Source organism: Rhinoraja longicauda, chromosome 26 (genome assembly GCF_053455715.1).
Source record: "Rhinoraja longicauda isolate Sanriku21f chromosome 26, sRhiLon1.1, whole genome shotgun sequence".
NCBI classification, from domain to species: Eukaryota; Metazoa; Chordata; class Chondrichthyes; order Rajiformes; family Arhynchobatidae; genus Rhinoraja; species Rhinoraja longicauda.
Window position 1 is genome coordinate 498,012 of NC_135978.1, and position 19,333 is coordinate 517,344.

The window sequence follows — 19,333 nt, forward strand, 5'->3', positions numbered from 1 at the left end:
CGCCCCCTCCCTCTCCCCCCCCCCTCCCTCTCCATCCCCCCGCCCCCCTCCCTCTCCCCCCCTCCCTCTCCATCCCCCTCCCTCTCCCCCCTCCCTCTCCATCCCCCCGTCCCCTCCCCTCTCCCCCCCCTCCCTCTCCATCCCCCCGCCCCCTCCCCTCTCCCCCCTCCCTCTCCATCCCCCTCCCTCTCCCCCCCTCCCTCTCCATCCCCCCTCCCTCTCCATCCCCCTCCCTCTCCCCCCCTCCCTCTCCATCCCCCTCCCTCTCCCCCCCTCCCTCTCCATCCCCCCGTCCCCTCCCTCTCTGTCCCCTCTGATGTCAGCCTCCACCACCACCCCTGGCAGCGGGTTCCAGGCCCCCACCCCCCCCTCTACATGAACCCCCTGCCCCCCACATCTGGTCTTTGACATTTTCCACCCCATCTATGCCCCTCATAATTTCATGTACTTCTATCGGGTCTCCCCCCAATCTCCGGCGTTCTGGAGAACACACTCCAAGTCTACCCTGTAACTAATATCCCCTGATGCAGTCAGCATTTTATTCTCTGAAATATCACCTGTCTTTATAACAGGTATAACAGGTATAACAGAGCTTTATTTGTCGTTCGGTACCGAAGTACCGAACGAAACTACATAGCAGTCATAGAAAAGAAAAGAACACAAGACACATGACCCCAACACAAACGTCCATCACAGTGACTCCAAACACCCCCTCACTGTGATGGAGGCAACAAAACTTCCCCTCTCTTCCCCACGCCCACGGACAGACAGCTCGTCCCCGACCGACCCGCACAGTCCCCGCACCGGCGCTGAAACGTCTCGCGGCCGAACCGGGCGATGAAAGGCCCGCGACCAAGCCTTGCGCAGCTAAGTCCCGCAGCCGAGCCGCACCAGCGGTGAAAAGTCCCACAGCCGAGCCGCACCGGGCGGTGTTAAGTCCCGCAGCCGAGCCGCACCAGCGGTGAAAAGTCCCGCAGCCGAGCCGCACCAGCGGTGAAAAGTCCCACAGCCGAGCCGCACCGGGCGGTGTTAAGTCCCGCAGCCGAGTTGCACCGGGCGGTGTTAAGCCCCGCAGCCGAGCTGCACCGGGCAATGTAAGTCCAGCGGCCAAGCCGCACCGGGATGTAAAGTCCAGCGGCCAAGCCGCACCGGGATGTAAAGTCCAGCGGCCGAGCCGCACCGGGGGATGTTAGGCCCCGCAGCCGAGCCGAGCCGCACCCCGCGCCGTGAGGAAGAGAAAAGTTCCCCACACCCACACCCACCCCCCACCACCCCCTCCCACACATACACAACCAAAAAAATATATATAAAAATCATCCCAACACCGACACTCAACAAAAAAAAGACGGACAGACTGCTAGTCAGCCGCTGCCGTTAGGCGCCGCCACGTGATCTTTATTCTCCAGAGCTGCTGCCTGACCCGCTGGGTTACTCCTGCACTTCGTGTCTTGTAGTTTCTAAACTAGCATCTGCAATTCCTTGTGTCTATCATTCTGGTAAACATCCTTTGCATCTTCTCCAAAGCCTCCACATCTTCACTGTAATGGAGTGGCCAGAACTGCACGCAATATCATTTTGGAGATCATTTTTCAATGTTATATAGATTCAGGATCAGTTCCTGTGGATTGGAGGATAACAAATGTTATCCCACTTTTTAAGAAAGGAGGGAGAGAGAAAACGGGTAATTATAGACCAGTTAGTCTGACATCAGTGGTGGGGAAGATGCTGGAGTCAATTATAAAAGACGAAATTGCTGAGCATTTGGATAGCAGTAACAGGATCATTCCGAGTCAGCATGGATTTACGAAGGGGAAATCATGCTTGACAAATCTACTGGAATTTTTTGAGGATGTAACTAGGAAAATTGACAGGGGAGAGTCAGTGGATGTGGTGTACCTCGACTTTCAGAAAGCCTTCGACAAGGTCCCACATAGGAGATTAGTGGGCAAAATTAGAGCACATGGTATTGGGGGTAGGGTATCATATATATACAGCCGGACACAGGCCTTTTCGGCCCACCAAGGCCGTGCCGCCCAGCGATCCCCGTACATTAACACTATCCTACACCCACTAGGGACAATTTTTACATTTACCCAGCCAATTAACCTACATACCTGTACGTCTTTGGAGTGTGGGAGGAAACCGAAGATCTCGGAGAAAACCCACGCAGGTCACGGGGAGAACGTACAAACTCCTTACAGTGCAGCACCTGTAGTCAGGATCGAACCTGAGTCTCCGGCGCTGCATTCGCTGTAAAGCAGCAACTCTACCGCTGCGCTACCGTGCCGCCCTTGACATGGATAGAAAATTGGTTGACAGACAGAAAGCAAAGAGTGGGGATAAATGGGTCCCTTTCGGAATGGCAGGCAGTGACCAGTGGGGTACCGCAAGGTTCGGTGCTGGGACCCCAGCTATTTAAGATATACATTAATGACTTAGATGAAGGGATTAAAAGTACCATTAGCAAATTTGCAGATGATACTAAGCTGGGGGGTAGTGTGAATTGTGAGGAAGATGCAATAAGGCTGCAGGGTGACTTGGACAGGTTGTGTGAGTGGGCGGATAAATGCCAGATGCAGTTTAATGTAAATAAGTGTGAGGTTATTCACTTTGGAAGTAAGAATAGAAAGGCAGATTATTATCTGAATGGTGTCAAGTTAGGAAGAGGGGATGTTCAACGAGATCTGGGTGTCCTAGTGCATCAGTCACTGAAAGGAAGCATGCAGGTACAGCAGGCAGTGAAGAAAGCCAATGGAATGTTGGCCTTCATAACAAGAGGAGTTGAGTATAGGAGCAAAGAGGTCCTTCTACAGTTGTACCGGGCCCTGATGAGACCGCACCTGGAGTACTGTGTGCAGTTTTGGTCTCCAAATTTGAGGAAGGATATTCTTGCTATTGAGGGCGTGCAGCGTAGGTTCACTAGGTTAATTCCCGGAATGGCGGGACTGTCGTATGTTGAAAGGCTGGAGGAATTAGGCTTGTATACACTGGAATTTAGAAGGATGAGGGGGGATCTTATTGAAACATATAACATAATTAGGGGATTAGACACATTAGAGGCAGGAAACATGTTCCCAATGTTGGGGGAGTCCAGAACAAGGGGCCACAGTTTAAGAATAAGGGGTAGGCCATTTAGAACGGAGATGAGGAAGAACTTTTTCAGTCAGAGAGTGGTGAAGGTGTGGAATTCTCTGCCTCAGAAGGCAGTGGATGCCAGTTCGTTGGATGCTTTCAAGAGAGAGCTGGATAGAGCTGTTAAGGATAGCGGAGTGAGGGGGTATGGGGAGAAGGCAGGAACGGGGTACTGATTGAGAGTGATCAGCCATGATCGCATTGAATGGCAGTGCTGGCTCGAAGGGCTGAATGGCCTACTCCTGCACCTATTGTCTATTGTCAATACTCCAATTGTATCCTAACCAAACCCTGTAAAGCTGCATCGTGACTTCCCCACTCTTCTACTCAATGCCCTGACCAATTATGGCAGGTGCACCAGTTACCACTCTTGTTGATGCTTCTTCAGGAGCCATCAAAACACCTATTTTCATTTAAGAAGGGTCTCGACCCGAAACGTCACCCATTCCTTCTCTCCAGAGATGCTGCCTGTCCCGCTGAGTTATTCCAGCTTTTTATGCCTACCTTTGGTTTAAACCAGCATCTGCATTTCCTTCCTATATATTTTCGTTCTTTATCTTATAAACTTCAGACTGCATGCAATGTCTTGGTAAATACCGAATTGCACCTGAGATTGAGCTGGAGTAGATCTTGAGGTGCTGGTGCACCAAGCCATTTCAGAATGGTTTTGCAGCTATTAGCTCATAAAAATAGGAAATACAATGTCTAAAAGATCATATCACGCCAGTAATCAACAGTACCTTAATACCTGCTTTCATGGGGGGTTTATTAAGCTGGCAGAGATGTTCCCAGCTTGAAGGAGTGCATTCTGCAGCTGTGGTATCTCCCAGAGTACACCGTAGCAATGGCAAGCTTACTTAAACCAAGATAATGGAGGAGAAATATGATGGTAGAATTGTACATTAAAAAAACAAACTGGAATTGATCAACGGGTCAGGCAGCGTCTGATCGGACAGAAAGCAAGCCCGGGTTTAAGGTCGTTGACCATTCCGAAAAACCTGGAAAAGTTAGAGATGACACAAGTTTTAAGATCGCAAAAGAGGGGAAGGGAAGGGAAGGGAAGGAAAGAATTAAAATAAAGGCCTGAGTACGATGGAGAGATTAAATGGAAAATTATATTATGCATGATGCAATCTCACTATTAATGACGTGATTACAAACTAGCATCATTAGATTGCAACAAAAGCTATGATGTTGAGTCTGAAGAAGGATCTCGACTCGAAACGTCAACCATTCCTTCTATCCAGAGATGCTGCTGAGTTACTCCCGCTGAGTTACTCCTGGATTTTGTGTCTACCTTTGGTTTAAACCAGCATCTGGCGAGACCCTTCTTCGGACTGAGAGTCAGGGGAGAGGGAGACATAGAGATATGGAAGGGTAAGACGTGAAAATGAGAGATCAAAGGGAACGAGGCTAAAGGAAAACGTGCAATAGATCATTGTTATTTTTTGATCAGCCCTTTGATCAGCCATGATCATGGTGAATGGTGGTGCTGGCTCGAAGGGCCGAATGGCCTACTGCTGCACCTATTGTCTATTGTTAGCTAGAGGAAGCTGACAACGAAGCATGCAAAGATAAAATGTAATGAGGTGGACAGTCAGACTGGAGAACTAGGAGAGGGAGGGATGGAGAGAACCTGGTCGGGGCAGTGTGGCGTGGAAGCATTGCATGTGTGCATGCCCTTGTGATCGTGGCCCTTGTCCGTGTAGGTGGTAGAGGATTCTCGGTTTACAGGCACTACTACAGATAATCGGGGAGCTGCTGGATTATACCTTGGACAGTGCTGGTGGAGGTTAAACAACATGAACTGGCTTGACAGTCAAGTGGCACTGTCTTGGGTGGTGTAATGTTGGAAGCGTTGTTGGAGGTGGCCTCACAAGGGCATGTGGAGAATACCCCATTTATCCTCCTGACTTATGTTTGGAAGATGGTGATGAGGCTGTGGATCTGGGGATAAATCCCAATCTCTGATGACCTTTTGCAGCTCTCGTATTTGTGTTCAAGCATCAGTAGGTTTATAGTCAATGGTAAACTCTGAGTGCACAAATCCAGGAAACATAGAAACATAGAAAATAGGTGCAGGAGTAGGCCATTCGGCCCTTCGAGCCTGCACCGCCATTCAATATGATCATGGCTGATCATTCAGCTCAGTAGCCTGTACCTGCCTTCTCTCCATACCCCCTGATCCCTTTAGCAAAAAGGGCCACATCTAACTCCCTCTTAAATATAGCCAATGAACTGGCCTCAACTACCTTCTGTGGCAGAGAATTCCACAGACTCACCACTCTCTGTGTGAAGAAATGTTTTCTCATCTCGGTCCTAAAGGACTTCCCCCTTATCCTTAAGCTGTGACCCCTGGTTCTGGACTCCCCCAACATCGGGAACAATCTCCCCGCATCTAGCCTCTCCAAACCCTTAAGAATTTTATATGTTTCTATAAGATCCCCCCTCAGTCTTCTAAATTCCAGCGAGTACAAGCCCAGTCTATCCAGTCTTTCCTCATATGTAAGTCCCGCCATCCCAGGGATCAATCTGGTGAACCTTCTCTGTACTCCCTCTAAGGCAAGAACGTCTTTCCTCAGGTTAGGAGACCCAAACTGCACACAATACTCCAGGTGCGGTCTCACCAAGGCCCTGTACAACTGCAGCAGAACCTCCCTGCTCCTAAACTCAAATCCTCTGAAAGGTGAAGGTGGTTGGGCATGATCAGTGTGTGGGGAACAAGGTTAGATAGAAGCTTGCTAGTCCAGTAAGGTGGTGTGGCCATTAATAGGCCCATGCCTGACCTGAGTATTGGCATGGTCTCACTACACATGGGCCACACACAATCATGAAGTGAATCTTGTTGATACCCAGTGTGTAGGAAGGAACTGCACTCTGAGGAAACATCTTGATCTGAAACATCACCCATTCCTTCTATACAGAGATGCTGCCTGACCCGCTGAGTTACTCCAGCATTTTGTGTCTATCTTTTTGATACCCACTTCAGTTCCTTTCTAGTTTTTTAGTTTAGTTTAGTTTAGAGATACAGCACGGAAACAGTCGCCTGCGCCGACTAGCGATCCCCGCGCACTTCCAAGATGGCGCCCAACCCAGGTGACTATCTGTGTGCTAGCCACAGATGCAGATCTACAATCACACATTCCAATCGCTCCACACTCTTACATCTTTACTCCAACAGCAACATTTTTTACTTTAACCATGATCTTCTTAAACTCTGTACACTGTAAAAGGCTCGATTGTAATCATGTATTGTCTTTCGGCTGACTGGTTAGCACGCAACAAAAACAAAAGCTTCTCATGTACCTCGGTGCACGTGACTATAAACTAAACTGAACTATCCTACACACACTAGGGACAATTTACAATTTTACCAAGACAATTAACCTACAAACCTGTAGGTCTTTGGAGTGTGGGGTGGGAAATCCTGGAGAAATCCCACACAGGTCACGGGGAGAACGTACAAACTCCGTACAGACAGCACCCGTAGACAGGTTGGAACCTGGGTCTCTGGCGCTGTGAGGCAGCAACTCTACCGCTGCACCACCGTGCCACCCTTGTTCCTGACAGTGTGACCAGAGTTGTTGGCCAATGTCAGAGGTCTCTTCCTCATTGCTGCCCTCCCCCTCCGTCTCCCCAGTTCCCCCCCGTCTCTCCACAGCCGAGAGCTGTGTTACATGTAAACAAACACCCCGGACCGCTCTATGGAGCAGAAAGGTCAAGTCTGATATCTAATTGTTGTTTGAGCATCTTTCATGATCTTTGCTGTGCACGGTGAGACTGCATGGCTCCAGTGTTTGGGAGAGGAGCAGAGGGGAGGGCTGGGTGGAGGTGGCAAGGCATCCACAACTTCCACACCCAGGTCGTGTGGACTTTCAGGGCGCCACATTGACCATGGAGGCTGTTTGGTGACACAACCCTCTCTGCTTTTCTGCAGCTGATGCTGAGGCATTGTTCAGCTGAGCATCCTGGCAGCTACCATGAACATTTCTGCCTTTAAAAGCACTCAGTTCCCTCGGTACTGTACTCTAGTGACGTGCCAGCCTAAATTATGAACTCGGGAGTACAGAGACATTTAAAGTCATAACTGACTGTCGAAATGGCAGCTAGCTGGTGTTGTGCCAGGTGTTGTGCCACGGGCAGCGAGCTGGTGTTGTGCCAAGGGCAGCTAGCTGGTGTTGTGCCACGGGCAGCGAGCTGGTGTTGTGCCAAGGGCAGCTAGCTGGTGTGCCAGGTGTTGTGCCACAGGCAGCTATCTGGTGTGCCACGGGCTGGTGGTGTGCCAAGGGCAGCTAGCTGGTGTTGTGCCAAGGGCAGCTAGCTGGTGTTGTGCCAAGGGCAGCTAGCTGGTGTTGTGTCAAGGGCTGGTGATGTGCCAAGGGCAGCTAGCTGGTGTGTCAAGGGCAGCTAGCTGGTGTGTGCCAGGTGTTGTGCCACAGGCAGCTAGCTGGTGTTGTGTCAGGTGTTGGGTCAGGTGTTGTGCCACGGGCAGCTAGCTGGTGGTGTGCCAAGGGCAGCTAGCTGGTGTGTGCCAGGTGTTGTGCCACGGGCAGCTAGCTGGTGTTGTGCCAGGTGTTGTGCCAGGTGTTGTGCCACGGGCAGCTAGCTGGTGTGCCACGGGCAGCCAACTGGTGTTGTGCCAAGGGTATTTTTAATAACCGGTCACTCGAGGTATTTGAGTCAGGCTTTCCTCAATCAGCTGTCAGCTGCAGAGCAGGATTGAGACAGAGCGGGATTGAGACAGAGCAGGATTGAGAGAGCAGGATTGAGACAGAGCAGGATTGAGACAGAGCAGGATTGAGAGAGCAGGATTGAGACAGAGCGGGATTGAGACAGAGCAGGATTGAGACAGAGCAGGATTGAGAGGCTGTTCTGCTTCATGATCACTTTTATGGTGACTATTCTCAGACTCGCTTTGAGAAACAAGTCAGAATGTCTTTTGTTGCCTTTCCCAGGTGGGCATTTAATGAAAAATAGAACATAGAAAATAGGTGCAGGAGTAGGCCATTGAGCTCTTCGAATCAGATCATGGCTGATCATCCAGAATCAGTACCCTGTCCCTGCTTTCTCCCCATATCCCTTGATTCCATTAGCCAGAAGGTCACCTCACCTTCTGTCTCCTTTCTCTGTTCGTTTACTTATTTATCTATTTATGCATTTCCCTATGTTCTCTAAATCCCTGTAAAGCGTCTTTGAGTATATGAAAAGCGCTATATAAATGTAATGCATTATTATTATTATTATAAGAGCTAAATCTAACTCTCTCTTGAATACATACAAAATGTTCTTGTGTTATTGGCAATACTTTGCCATGGAGTGTAACAGGATAGTTCCCTCTGTGTGTAGAATCATTGCATCACCAAGATATGGCATTTGCTGCAGGGATATCTTGCATTCAAGCCATCAACATCACAGCAGATAGACACAAAATGCTGGAGTAACTCAGCGGGACAGGCAGCATCTCTGCAGAGAAGGAATGGGTGACGTTTCGGGTCGAGACCCTTCAGACTGAACATCATAGGTTTGGTTGCAGACAAGCTAATGATGCTAGTTTGTAATCATGTTGTTAATAGTGAGTTGCAGAACTCAAGACTAATAAAGTAACAGGATATTCTCTTCCCTAACTTTCCCGACTGTGGGATTGATTCTGATCCAATTAAATGTGAGAGCTTGTTGATTGATGATATTGGCTGCCGAGCTGATCACAGACAGAAACCGTAACTAATTCCTTTTATGAAAAGAAGCCTGGCAATTCTTTCCAGATTAATTTTCGATGTGTTCGGGTGCATACAGAAAGAGAACGGATGCTAAAACTGATATCCGTCAAACCACTCCATGAAACCGAAGCACTTTCTCCCCTTCAGTAACTGCCAGTCTGTGTCGCACATTGTCCATCTCTATTTCCCTGCAGTATTGTCCACCTGTGCCTGCGGAAAGCTGACCAAAAGCTGGTGATCCTCAAGCAGATCCCTGTGGAGCAGATGACTAAAGATGAGAGACTGGCTGCTCAGAATGAATGCCAAGTGCTGAAGCTCCTCAACCACCCCAACATCATCGAGTACTATGAGAACTTCCTGGAGGACAAGGCTCTGATGATAGCTATGGAGTACGCTCCAGGTAAGCACAGGTGTGGCACAGTGGGGCAGCGCTAGAGGTGCTGCCTTACTGGAGAGATAGGCCGGGGTAGAGTGCATGTGGAGAGGATGTTTCCACTAGTGGGAGAGTAGGACCAGAGAGCACAAGCTCAGAATTAAAGGATGTTCCTTTAGGAAGGAGATGAGGAGGGATTTCTTTAGTCAGAGGGTGGGGAATCTGTGGAATTTATTGCTACAGACGGCTGTAGAGGCCACAAGTCAGTGGATGTTTTTAAGGTAGAGATTGATAGATTCTTGATTAGTGCGGGTGTCAGGTGTTATGGGGAGAAGGCAGGAGAATGGGGTTAGGAGGGAGAGAAAGATCAGCCATGATTGAATGGCGGAGTAGACTTGATTGGCTGAATGGCCTAATGCTGCTCCTATCACTTATTATCATGAACTTACAACGCCTGAGACCCGGGTTCGATCCCGACTACGGGTGCTATCAGTACGGAGTTAGTACGTTCTCCCCGTGACCCATGTGGGTTTCTCCGGGATCTCCGCATTCCTCCCACACTCCAAAGATGTACAGGTTTGTAGGTTAATTGGCTTGGTAGAATTGTGGCCCACAGAGTCTGTGCCCACCAGCAATCACCCGTACACTACTTCTATCCTCCAGCAATCACCCGTACACTACTTCTATCCTACACACGAGGGACAATTTTCAGATGCCGATTAACCTACAAACCTAATGTGTAGAAAGGAACTGAAGGTAGACATTAAAAGCTGAGGCAACTCAGCGGGACAGACAGCATCTCGGGAGAAGGGCCTCGACCCGAAACGTCACCCATTCCTTCTCTCCAGAGATGCTGCCTGTCCCGCTGAGTTACTCCAGCATTTTGTGTCTATCTAACCTACAAACCCACACATCTTTGGAATGTGGGAGGGATGTAGGTGAGAGGGATGATTATTGGACTGAGGGCAATTGCTTTGTTCCAGGCATGGATATGGATGAAACTTGGCCAGGATTGGTTGGCCGCCATGGGAGCAGATATACTCTGCTGTGGATATACGTTTCAAAGGTGTGAGCCCAGGATCGAAACGATTCTCATTCCGATTCTGCGATTCACTGATGTTCTGGTGAAGTCTGAAGAGGAAACAATATAAAAATAAACACATGGAATGATTTATAGTTTAGTTTTCTTATTGAATTAAACATTGATTTTTGCAAAGGAGGATAATTGTGGCATTTAGCGAGCTGCTATTTATTCTATCTGTGACCTAATCAAGGTTACTGAGGGTGCTCTGAACTTGCTTATCCATGTACTACCAATTACATTAGAGCCAGGACCTGTAATAATTCAGGGTAAGGAAGTAAAATAATAAAAGGAAAGCAGTTTGAAATGTTTGAAGTAGAAATTTCACTCCACTTCAGCTTGAAAGCTCAGATTTAAAGCTCGTGTTAGCTTCAGGTGAAAGCTAGAGGTCAGCTAGTTTAAAGCTAGTCCCAGCAATGAGTGGGTTAACCTGTGAGGAGCGTTTGTCGGCACTGGGCCTGTACTCGCTGGAGTTTAGAAGAATGAAGGGGGATCTCATTGAAACATACAGAATAATGAAAGGCCTGGATAGAGTGGATGTGGAGAGGATGTTTCCACTGGTGGGAGAGTCCACGACCGGAGGTCACAGCCTCAGAATTAAAGGACGTTCTTTTAGGATGGAGATGAGGAGGAATTTCTTTAGTCAGAGGGTGGTGAATCTGTGGAATTCTTTGCCGTAGAAGGCTGTGGAGGCCAAGTCAATGGATATTTTTAAGGCAGAGATAGATAGATTCTTGATTAGTACCGGTGTCAGAGGTTATGGGGAGAAGGCAGGAGAATGGGTTATGAGGGAGAGATAGATCAGCCATGATTGTATGGTGGAGTAGACTTGATGGGCCGAATGGCCTAATTCTACTCCAATTCCTTATGACCTTATGACCTAAGTTGTGATCAACTTTCATTCAGGGGAGATTAGTCCACAATCCACTTGGAGTAAAACGTCACCTAGACTGATGGGGTTACCATTGGCAACCATCATGGGATACTGGCCCCAATAGGGATATTGATGGGTCCTGAGAGTCACAGAGTCACACAGTGGGGAAACAGGCCCTTCGGCCCAACCTGCACATGCCGACCAACATGTCCCATCTTCACTAGTCATAGGGTTATAGAATGATACAATGTGGAAACAGGCCCTTCAGCCCAACTTGAACACGCCGACCAACATGTCCCATCTACAATAGTCCCAACTGCCTGCGTTTAGCCCATATTCCTCTAAACCTGTCCTATCCATGTACCTGTCCAAATGGATCTTAAATGTTGTTATTGTACCTGCCTCAACTACATCCTCTGGCAGCTTGTTCCGTACACCCGGCAGCTTGTTCCATACACCCACCAACTTTTGTGTAAAAAAGTTGCCCCTCTGGTTCCTATTAAAATCTTTCCCCATCACCTTAAACCTCTGTCCCCTGGTTCTTGACTCCCCTACTCTGGGCAAGAGACTCTGTGAATTCACCCTGTCTATTCCTCCCATGATCTTTCACACCTCTATAAGATCAGCTTCTATAAGAGAATATAATAATGCAGGAATATCAATTGGAGTTGGTACCCTGTTTGTTCACTTTCACCGTTTTGATTTCAGGAGGAACTTTGGCGGAATACATCCAGAAGCGTAACTCTTTGTTAGACGAGGACACCATCATGCACTTCTTTGCACAGATCCTTCTAGCCCTTCATCATGTCCACAACAAACTAATCCTGCACCGAGACCTGAAAACACAGAATATCCTGCTTGATAAATACCAGATGATAGTGAAGATCGGTGACTTTGGCATCTCGAAAATCTTGAGCAGTAAAAGTAAAGCCTACACCGTAAGATCACATTTCTGTAAACTCTCGTTAAAGACAGCCTGTACTTGTTATGTCGGTGTAACATTAGAAATGGAGGAAGATGCTCAAAAGAAAATAATTTGGAAATGAGGTGGTGGGTGGGTGAAGGGAGGTGATCAAAGGGCAGAGCACTGGTTAGCTAGAGGTGGGAGTTTAGACAGGAACCGTGAGGGTTGCACTATTAGTCTGGAGCTGAGGCTGCAAGGAAGGAGAAGACCAATGGAGGACCCGGGGGGGGGGGGCACTGTGAGGGGAGGGGAAGAACAATGGAGGACCCGGGGGGGGGCACTGTGAGGGGAGGGGAAGAACAATGGAGGATCCGGGGGGGGGGGAACTGTGAGGGGAGGGGGAAGACCAATGGAGGACCTGGGGGGGGGCACTGTGAGGGGAGGGGGAAGAACAATGGAGGACCTGGAGGAGGGGCACTGTGAGGGGAGGAGGAAGAACAATGGAGGACCTGGGGGAGGGGCACTGTGAGGGGAGGGGGAAGAACAATGGAGGACTTGGGGGGTGGGAAAGAAAAATGGAGGACCTGGGGGGGACGGACAACCTGCCGCAGGATACTGTGTAATCTTGTCAGCGCCCTTTATGTGGCGGCTCTTTGCATACCTTGGGAATGCAAAACAAAGAATTTCACTGTGACTTGTCACATGTGACAATAAAGTAGTCATTCATTCAGCCAGTCATTCACACGTTCGTACACGATGGCACATGTGCCTTGGGTATTGGTTTATTACTGTCACTGGTACCGAGATACCGTGAAAAACGTTCGGTGGAAGAGAGATTAGCAAGGTTGAAGCTATATGCAAGTGAGGATAAAGACTTGAAACGCACTGTTGTGGTACAACAGCCCTAACAGCACAGAAAGAATATGAGTCAAGTCGAGTATAAGAGAACCTTATTTTACTTTAGAGATACAGTGTGGAAACAGGCCCACCGAGTCCACGCTGACCATTGATCACACCGTACACTAGCACTATCCCCCACACAAGGACAATTTATAATTAAACCAAAGCCAATTATCCTACAAATCTGTACATCTTTGGAGTGTGTGAGGAAACCAGAGCACCCGGAGAAAACCCACGCAGGTGACGGACCGCACCTGTAGTCAGGATGGAACTCGGGTGTCTGGTGCTGTGAGGCAGCAACTCTACCGCTGCGCCACCGTGCCGCACGTAGGATCCAGGTTTCCAAGTATGTTGGTGAGAAGGAGCACTGATTTACAGATAAATCTCTAGACGAAACAACTATGCAATTCTGGACCACAACTTGCCTACCCGATGATTTTACACACGCCGATTTCCCATCTGATTGATCAGATCAAGTGCTCAGAAAATGCATTGATTGTGTGACTGAGTATTCTACATTCTACTAACTGGTTGTGCGGAGAACTGTTTTCAAGCCACTGTACTAGTGTGTAACAGGCCACTGTACTAGTGTGTAACAGGCCACTGTACTAGTGTGTAACAGGCCACTGTACTAGTGTGTAACAGGCCACTGTATTAATGTGCAACAGGCCACTGTATTAGTATGTAACAGGCCACTGTACTAGTGTGTAACAGGCCACTGTACTAGTGTGTAACAGGCCACTGTACTAGTGTGTAACAGGCCACTGTACTAGTGTGTAACAGGCCACTGTACTAGTGTGTAACAGGCCACTGTATTAGTGTGTAACAGGCCACTGTACTAGTATGTAACAGGCCACTGTACTAGTGTGTAACAGGCCACTGTATTAGTGTGTAACAGGCCACTGTACGTGTGCAACAGGCCACTGTACTAGTGTGTAACAGGTATAGACGTGTGCTGCTGTTTGCTTTGATTGTGCCAGGCGGGTGCTTCTTTGGCTGTGATTTGTGGTTGGGCAGCTGTTGTCAAAAGCTGACTTCCTGCACATAGTTGCCAATGTACACTGTTATTGTTGGGATTAGTGCCCAACAGAAAGCTTTTCATGTTCCCTGGTCCCCGTGACAATAAACTAAACGGAACTGTATGGATCTTTAGAGATGTTTTCCTAAGTCTGGTGTCTGTTTGGACAAGCTGAACATTGAAACCACGCAGGCTTGTCAACCCTGGTCAATGCAGTACTCTTGGCATTTGGTCCTATCATGACTCACAGTTCCAAGTACTTCAATGTGGGCAACTGTCTTATGTTATAACTCTCCAAACAGGTAACTAAAAACTGAATTGAAACCATTTTATTCTCAATTGAGTAGCATGTTGGAACGTCAAGTGAAATCATTCCTGTTTGTCCTGCTGTGGACATTTCATTCAATCTGTTACAATTGGTAATGCAGAAGCTACAGCTGGGGTCAGGGACCTGTTTGAACCTCATGCTTCTTTTAAAGAATGAGAATAGCTGCGTTGGTAATTGAGAAGAATGTTCTTTATTTTCAGTGTTCATACCACAGTAATTGAGGTGTCAGGGGTTTGGTGTTGGATTCATTTGTGCCCAGTATTGATGTGTTAACTTCAGCTCCCTGGTGTGAATGGCAGCTCTGTGAAGACACGGTGGTCTGCTCTCTGCTCTCCTCTCCGCTCTCTCCTCTCCGCTCTCTCCTCTCCGCTCTCTCCGCTCTCTCCTCTCCGCTGTCTCCTCTCCGCTCTCTCCTCTCCGCTCTCTCCTCTCCGCTCTCTCCGCTCTCTCCTCTCCGCTGTCTCCTCTCCGCTCTCTCCTCTCCGCTGCCTCCTCTCCGCTGCCTCCTCTCCGCTCTCTCCTCTCCGCTCTCTCCTCTCCGCTCTCTCCTCTCCGCTCTCTCCTCTCCGCTCTCTCCTCTCTGCTGTCCCCTCTCCGCTCTCTGCTGCATTGCCACAGAAACAAACACAAAACTGAACTTCAATGTTATTTAACAGCTTTACAGTTGCTCCTAACACCTGTATGGGAATCAACATTTTCATTTTTTTAAGCAAAATTGTTCCACAGAGAATTAACGGGCATCTTACACGTAGAGAGGCTGAGATATGAATTGTCTGCAACCCTCAGAAGTTCTTCAACATATGGAACCCAGTGCTGCAGCATAATATGGACAAGTAAAACTATCCCCTCAATGCCACAGGCTTTGGTACCTTCTTTGAATCCAGCAGTGAAAATACTGAAATATTTGACTTGTGAAAATCACCGTGACTCATGTTTTTGTGCTTTTGTCTTTTGTGTCACATTGTAGTTATGTTTTTTAAAATTTATTTTAGTTTATTTATTTGTTTGTTTTTGTTTGTTTTCATGATTATGTAGGGAAGGGGAGGGATGGGGGTTACTGTTGTTGTTATATGCACTGTAATTAATCACATTAAACATTAAAAAAATAAACATTAAAAAAAAATTGTTCCACATGTATCAAGAGTAATTTATTCTCATATGTCCCAGGTAAAACAATTAAATTGTTACTTGCATTGGGATATTATAGTTGGTAGAATTAAGTCTTTAAGTCAAGGGTCGAGCATCACACCACCAAAATGGATTAAATTATCCGTTCTATAGAATGCCATCTAATGCATGGCTATTATCTAACTGTATGATTGTACTTTTGTAACCAGCAGAATAATGTTAAAGTAACATTGAAACATACACAATAGCATTAAAACATACAATGACAATGGCAATAAAACATACACAATAGCCTTTTATTCACAAAATGCTGGAGTAACTCAGCAGGTCAGGTAGCATCTTGGGAGAGAAGGAATGGGTGACGTTTCAGGCCGAGACCCATTCCTTCTCTCCTGAGATGCTGCCTGACCCGCTGAGTTACTCCAGCATTTTGTGTCTACTACAGCATTAAAACATACAATAGCAGAACCTTATCCAAAATGGATAGAATTATCCATTGTATAGAACGCCCATCTAATGTTGATGGAGCCTTTGTTTTTAGCTGTTGTGGTGTCTCCAGATTAAAGACATGCGGATGTTCTTGTTATTATGTTGTGGTCTACATTTATGTTTCATTGATGAATGTTGCCTTGTTGTTTTCCAGGTGGTGGGAACTCCGTGCTACATCTCCCCAGAGCTGTGTGAGGGGAAACCGTACAATCAGAAGAGTGATATCTGGGCTCTGGGCTGTGTGGTGTATGAGCTGGCCAGTTTGAAAAGAGCGTTCGAAGCTGCTGTAAGAAACAAAAGATTTAATAAACTGTAAAATCACGATAAACATTCTACGGTTCAATTGTGCATGTAATTGTACGGTACAATCCCATTACTAAAGTGTACAATCCAATTGCTAAAGATCGACACAAAATGCTGGAGTAACTCAGTGGGTCAGGCAGCATCACTGGAGAGAAGGAATGGGTGACGTTTTGCGTTGAGACCCTTCTTCAGTCACCCATTCCTTCTCTCCAGTGATGCTGCCTGTCCTGCTGAGTTACTCCAGTATTTTGCGTCTATCTTCGGTTTAAACCAGCATCTGCAGTTCCTTCCTACACAATCCCATTGTTAACCTGCACAATCCCATTGTTAACCTGCACAATCCCATTGCTAACCTGTACAATCCCATTGTTAACCTGTACAATCCCATTGTTAACCTGTACAATCCCATTGTTAACCTGCACAATCCCATTGCTAACCTGTACAATCCCATTGTTAACCTGCACAATCCCATTGCTAACCTGTACAATCCCATTGTTAACCTGTACAATCCCATTGTTAACCTGTACAATCCCATTGTTAACCTGCACAATCCCATTGTTAACCTGTACAATCCCATTGTTAACCTGTACAATCCCATTGTTAACCTGCACAATCCCATTGCCAACCTGTACAATCCCATTGTGACGGTGTATGATAACGCACATGAGTGTTCCTTGCTTGGGCTGAGAACAGATTGTGCTCATTATCGGCAGCTGGACAAGGTGCAGATGAAGATGAATTTTCTTTGGCACACGATTCCCAACCTAATCATTGACTGAGCTGTCTAATTTACTGCACAATAGTCATGATCGATGGTAAAATGAATATTTTAATGCAATGTCCTTATCACAACGGTTTGCTGTGGCAGAAATGTAAATGAATTCCACACAAAATAGCACAATGCAAAGTTAAATCTATGAGAAAGTTAGATAAAGTGACTGACTTTAAGTAGAGTGTAGACACAGAGAATGGCAGAGCCCTGTTTATTGGAAAATACATTCTCAGAGACATTCAGTTCCCTGTATTTACAGCCAGTCATGATGGAATAAATATGATACTTCTAATTTGATATATATTTTTCTTATGTTCTGATTACAAAGATAGTGTAGGGGCAATGCAAACTCACGAGGTGGAGGCTGGAAACATTGCAGTGTTTGCCAACTTTGAATGACCAATCTTTAAACAAGGTTCTCCTCACTTTCCATAATGAGTCTGTGTAGATAGTCCATATTGTGTTGCCTTCCGTTTCAAAATAAAGATAAGTGCCAAAGAATGTGGTAGGTAAGTTACTGGGGAGGATTCCGTGCGATAATATATCTGCATTTGGATAGATAGAGGCTGTTTAGGGATAGTCGGCACAGTTTTGTACATGGGAAATCGTGCCTTATGAATACGATTGTGGTTTTTGAAGTGATATTCAAAAAGGTTGACGAGGGTTTGACGTGGACATTGTCTATCTTTGGTTTAAATCAGCATCTGCAGTTTCTTCCTACACACGTTTAGGGGGATGATGGCCAAATGTGGGCAGGTGGGACTGGTGTAGATGGGTCATCTTGGCCAGCATGGTCAAGTTGGGCCAAAGGGCCTGTTTCCGTGCTGTGTGACTCTAGGAACACTTTTAACAACATTGAACTTTGAACAAACTGGGTGAGAGATTAACATTAGAGTACTGATCCTGAAAAGCTGTGCCATGAGATTGATTGATAAAAGACGAGTTAACTCTGGTTGGGATGTGTCCAGTCAGATGGACTGGGAAACAGCTGAGACCATGTGTAGGAAGGAACCAGATGCTGCTTTAAACCGAAGATAGACGCAAAATGCTGGAGTAACTGCAGGTCAGGCAGCATCTCTGGAGAGAAGGAATGGGTGATGTGTGGGGTAGAGACCCTTCTGAAGACTGATGAAGAGGGGATGATGGCCAAATGTGGGCAGATGGGACTGGTGTAGATGTAACCCTCTAAACCTATCCTATCCATGTACCTGTCTAAATGTACCTGCCTCAAATACCTCCTCTGGCAGCTCGTTCCTGACACCCACCACCCTTTGTGTGACCAACAGCTGAGAGCGTGTCGGTCACTGTGCTTACATCGAATTCATGGTTAGATATTCTATGTAAAAGACTAATATGTTTTTAGAAGGACATAGATAGTTGTATCCCTGGAAACGTCAGATAAAGGTCTTTTAACTTATTACTGTGATGAAGTACCAGTACATGTAATTTATTCCCAGCTATTTAGTTGTGTAAAGGTCTTTTAGCTTATTGCCAGGATGAGGTACCGGTGAACTGGAATTTATATTTCAAGGTATTTCGTTATGGGAGGGTCGGAGTCAGCATGGATTTACCAAGGGGAAATCATGCTTGACTAATCTTCTGGAATTTTTTGAGAATGTAACTAGGAAAATGGACAAGGAAGAGCCAGTGGATGTAGTGCACCTGGACTTTCAGAAAGGCTTTTATAAGGTCCGAGATAGGAGAATAGTGGCCAAAATTCGAGCACATGGTATTGGGGTAGGGTACGTAACGGCGGCACGGTGGCGCAGCGGTAGAGTTGCTGCTTTACAGCAAATGCAGCGCCGGAGACTCAGGTTCGATCTTGACTACGGGTGCTGCACTGTAAGGAGTTTGTACGTTCTCCCCGTGACCTGCGTGGATTTTCTCCGAGATCTTCGGTTTCCTCCCACACTCCAAAGACGTACAGGTATGTAGGTTAATTGGCTGGGTAAATGTAAAAATTGTCCCTAGTGGGTGTAGGATAATGTTAATGTGCGGGGATCGCTGGGCGGCACGGACTTGGTGGGCCGAAAAGGCCTGTTTCCGGCTGTATATATATGATATGATATGATATGACATGGATATAAAATTGGTTGGCAGACAGGAAACAAAGAGTAGGGAGAGAATTCCATAGATTTACAACTCTCTGAGTGAAAAAGGTTTTCCTCATCTCCATTCTAAATGGCCTACCCCTTATTCTTAAACTATGGCCCCTGGTTCTGGACTCCCCCAACATTGGGAACATGTTTCCTGCCTCTAGTGTGTCCAATCCCTTAATAATCTTATACGTTTCAATAAGATCCCCTCTCATCCT

General features: G+C 47.0%; 1 protein-coding gene across 1 annotated transcript in view; it reads left to right on the plus strand.

Moving 5' to 3' along the window:
* Positions 1-945: 945 nt before the first annotated feature.
* nek8 (NIMA-related kinase 8) overlaps positions 946-19,333 on the plus strand; it is a 63,216-nt gene continuing 44,828 nt past the window's right edge. Inside the window, exons 1-4 of the mRNA XM_078422076.1 lie at positions 946-1,094; positions 9,044-9,249; positions 11,886-12,115; positions 16,099-16,230. Coding sequence (XP_078278202.1) covers positions 9,114-9,249; positions 11,886-12,115; positions 16,099-16,230 — 498 coding nt within the window. The 5' untranslated portion in view covers positions 946-1,094; positions 9,044-9,113. The remainder of the gene's footprint in view (positions 1,095-9,043; positions 9,250-11,885; positions 12,116-16,098; positions 16,231-19,333) is intronic.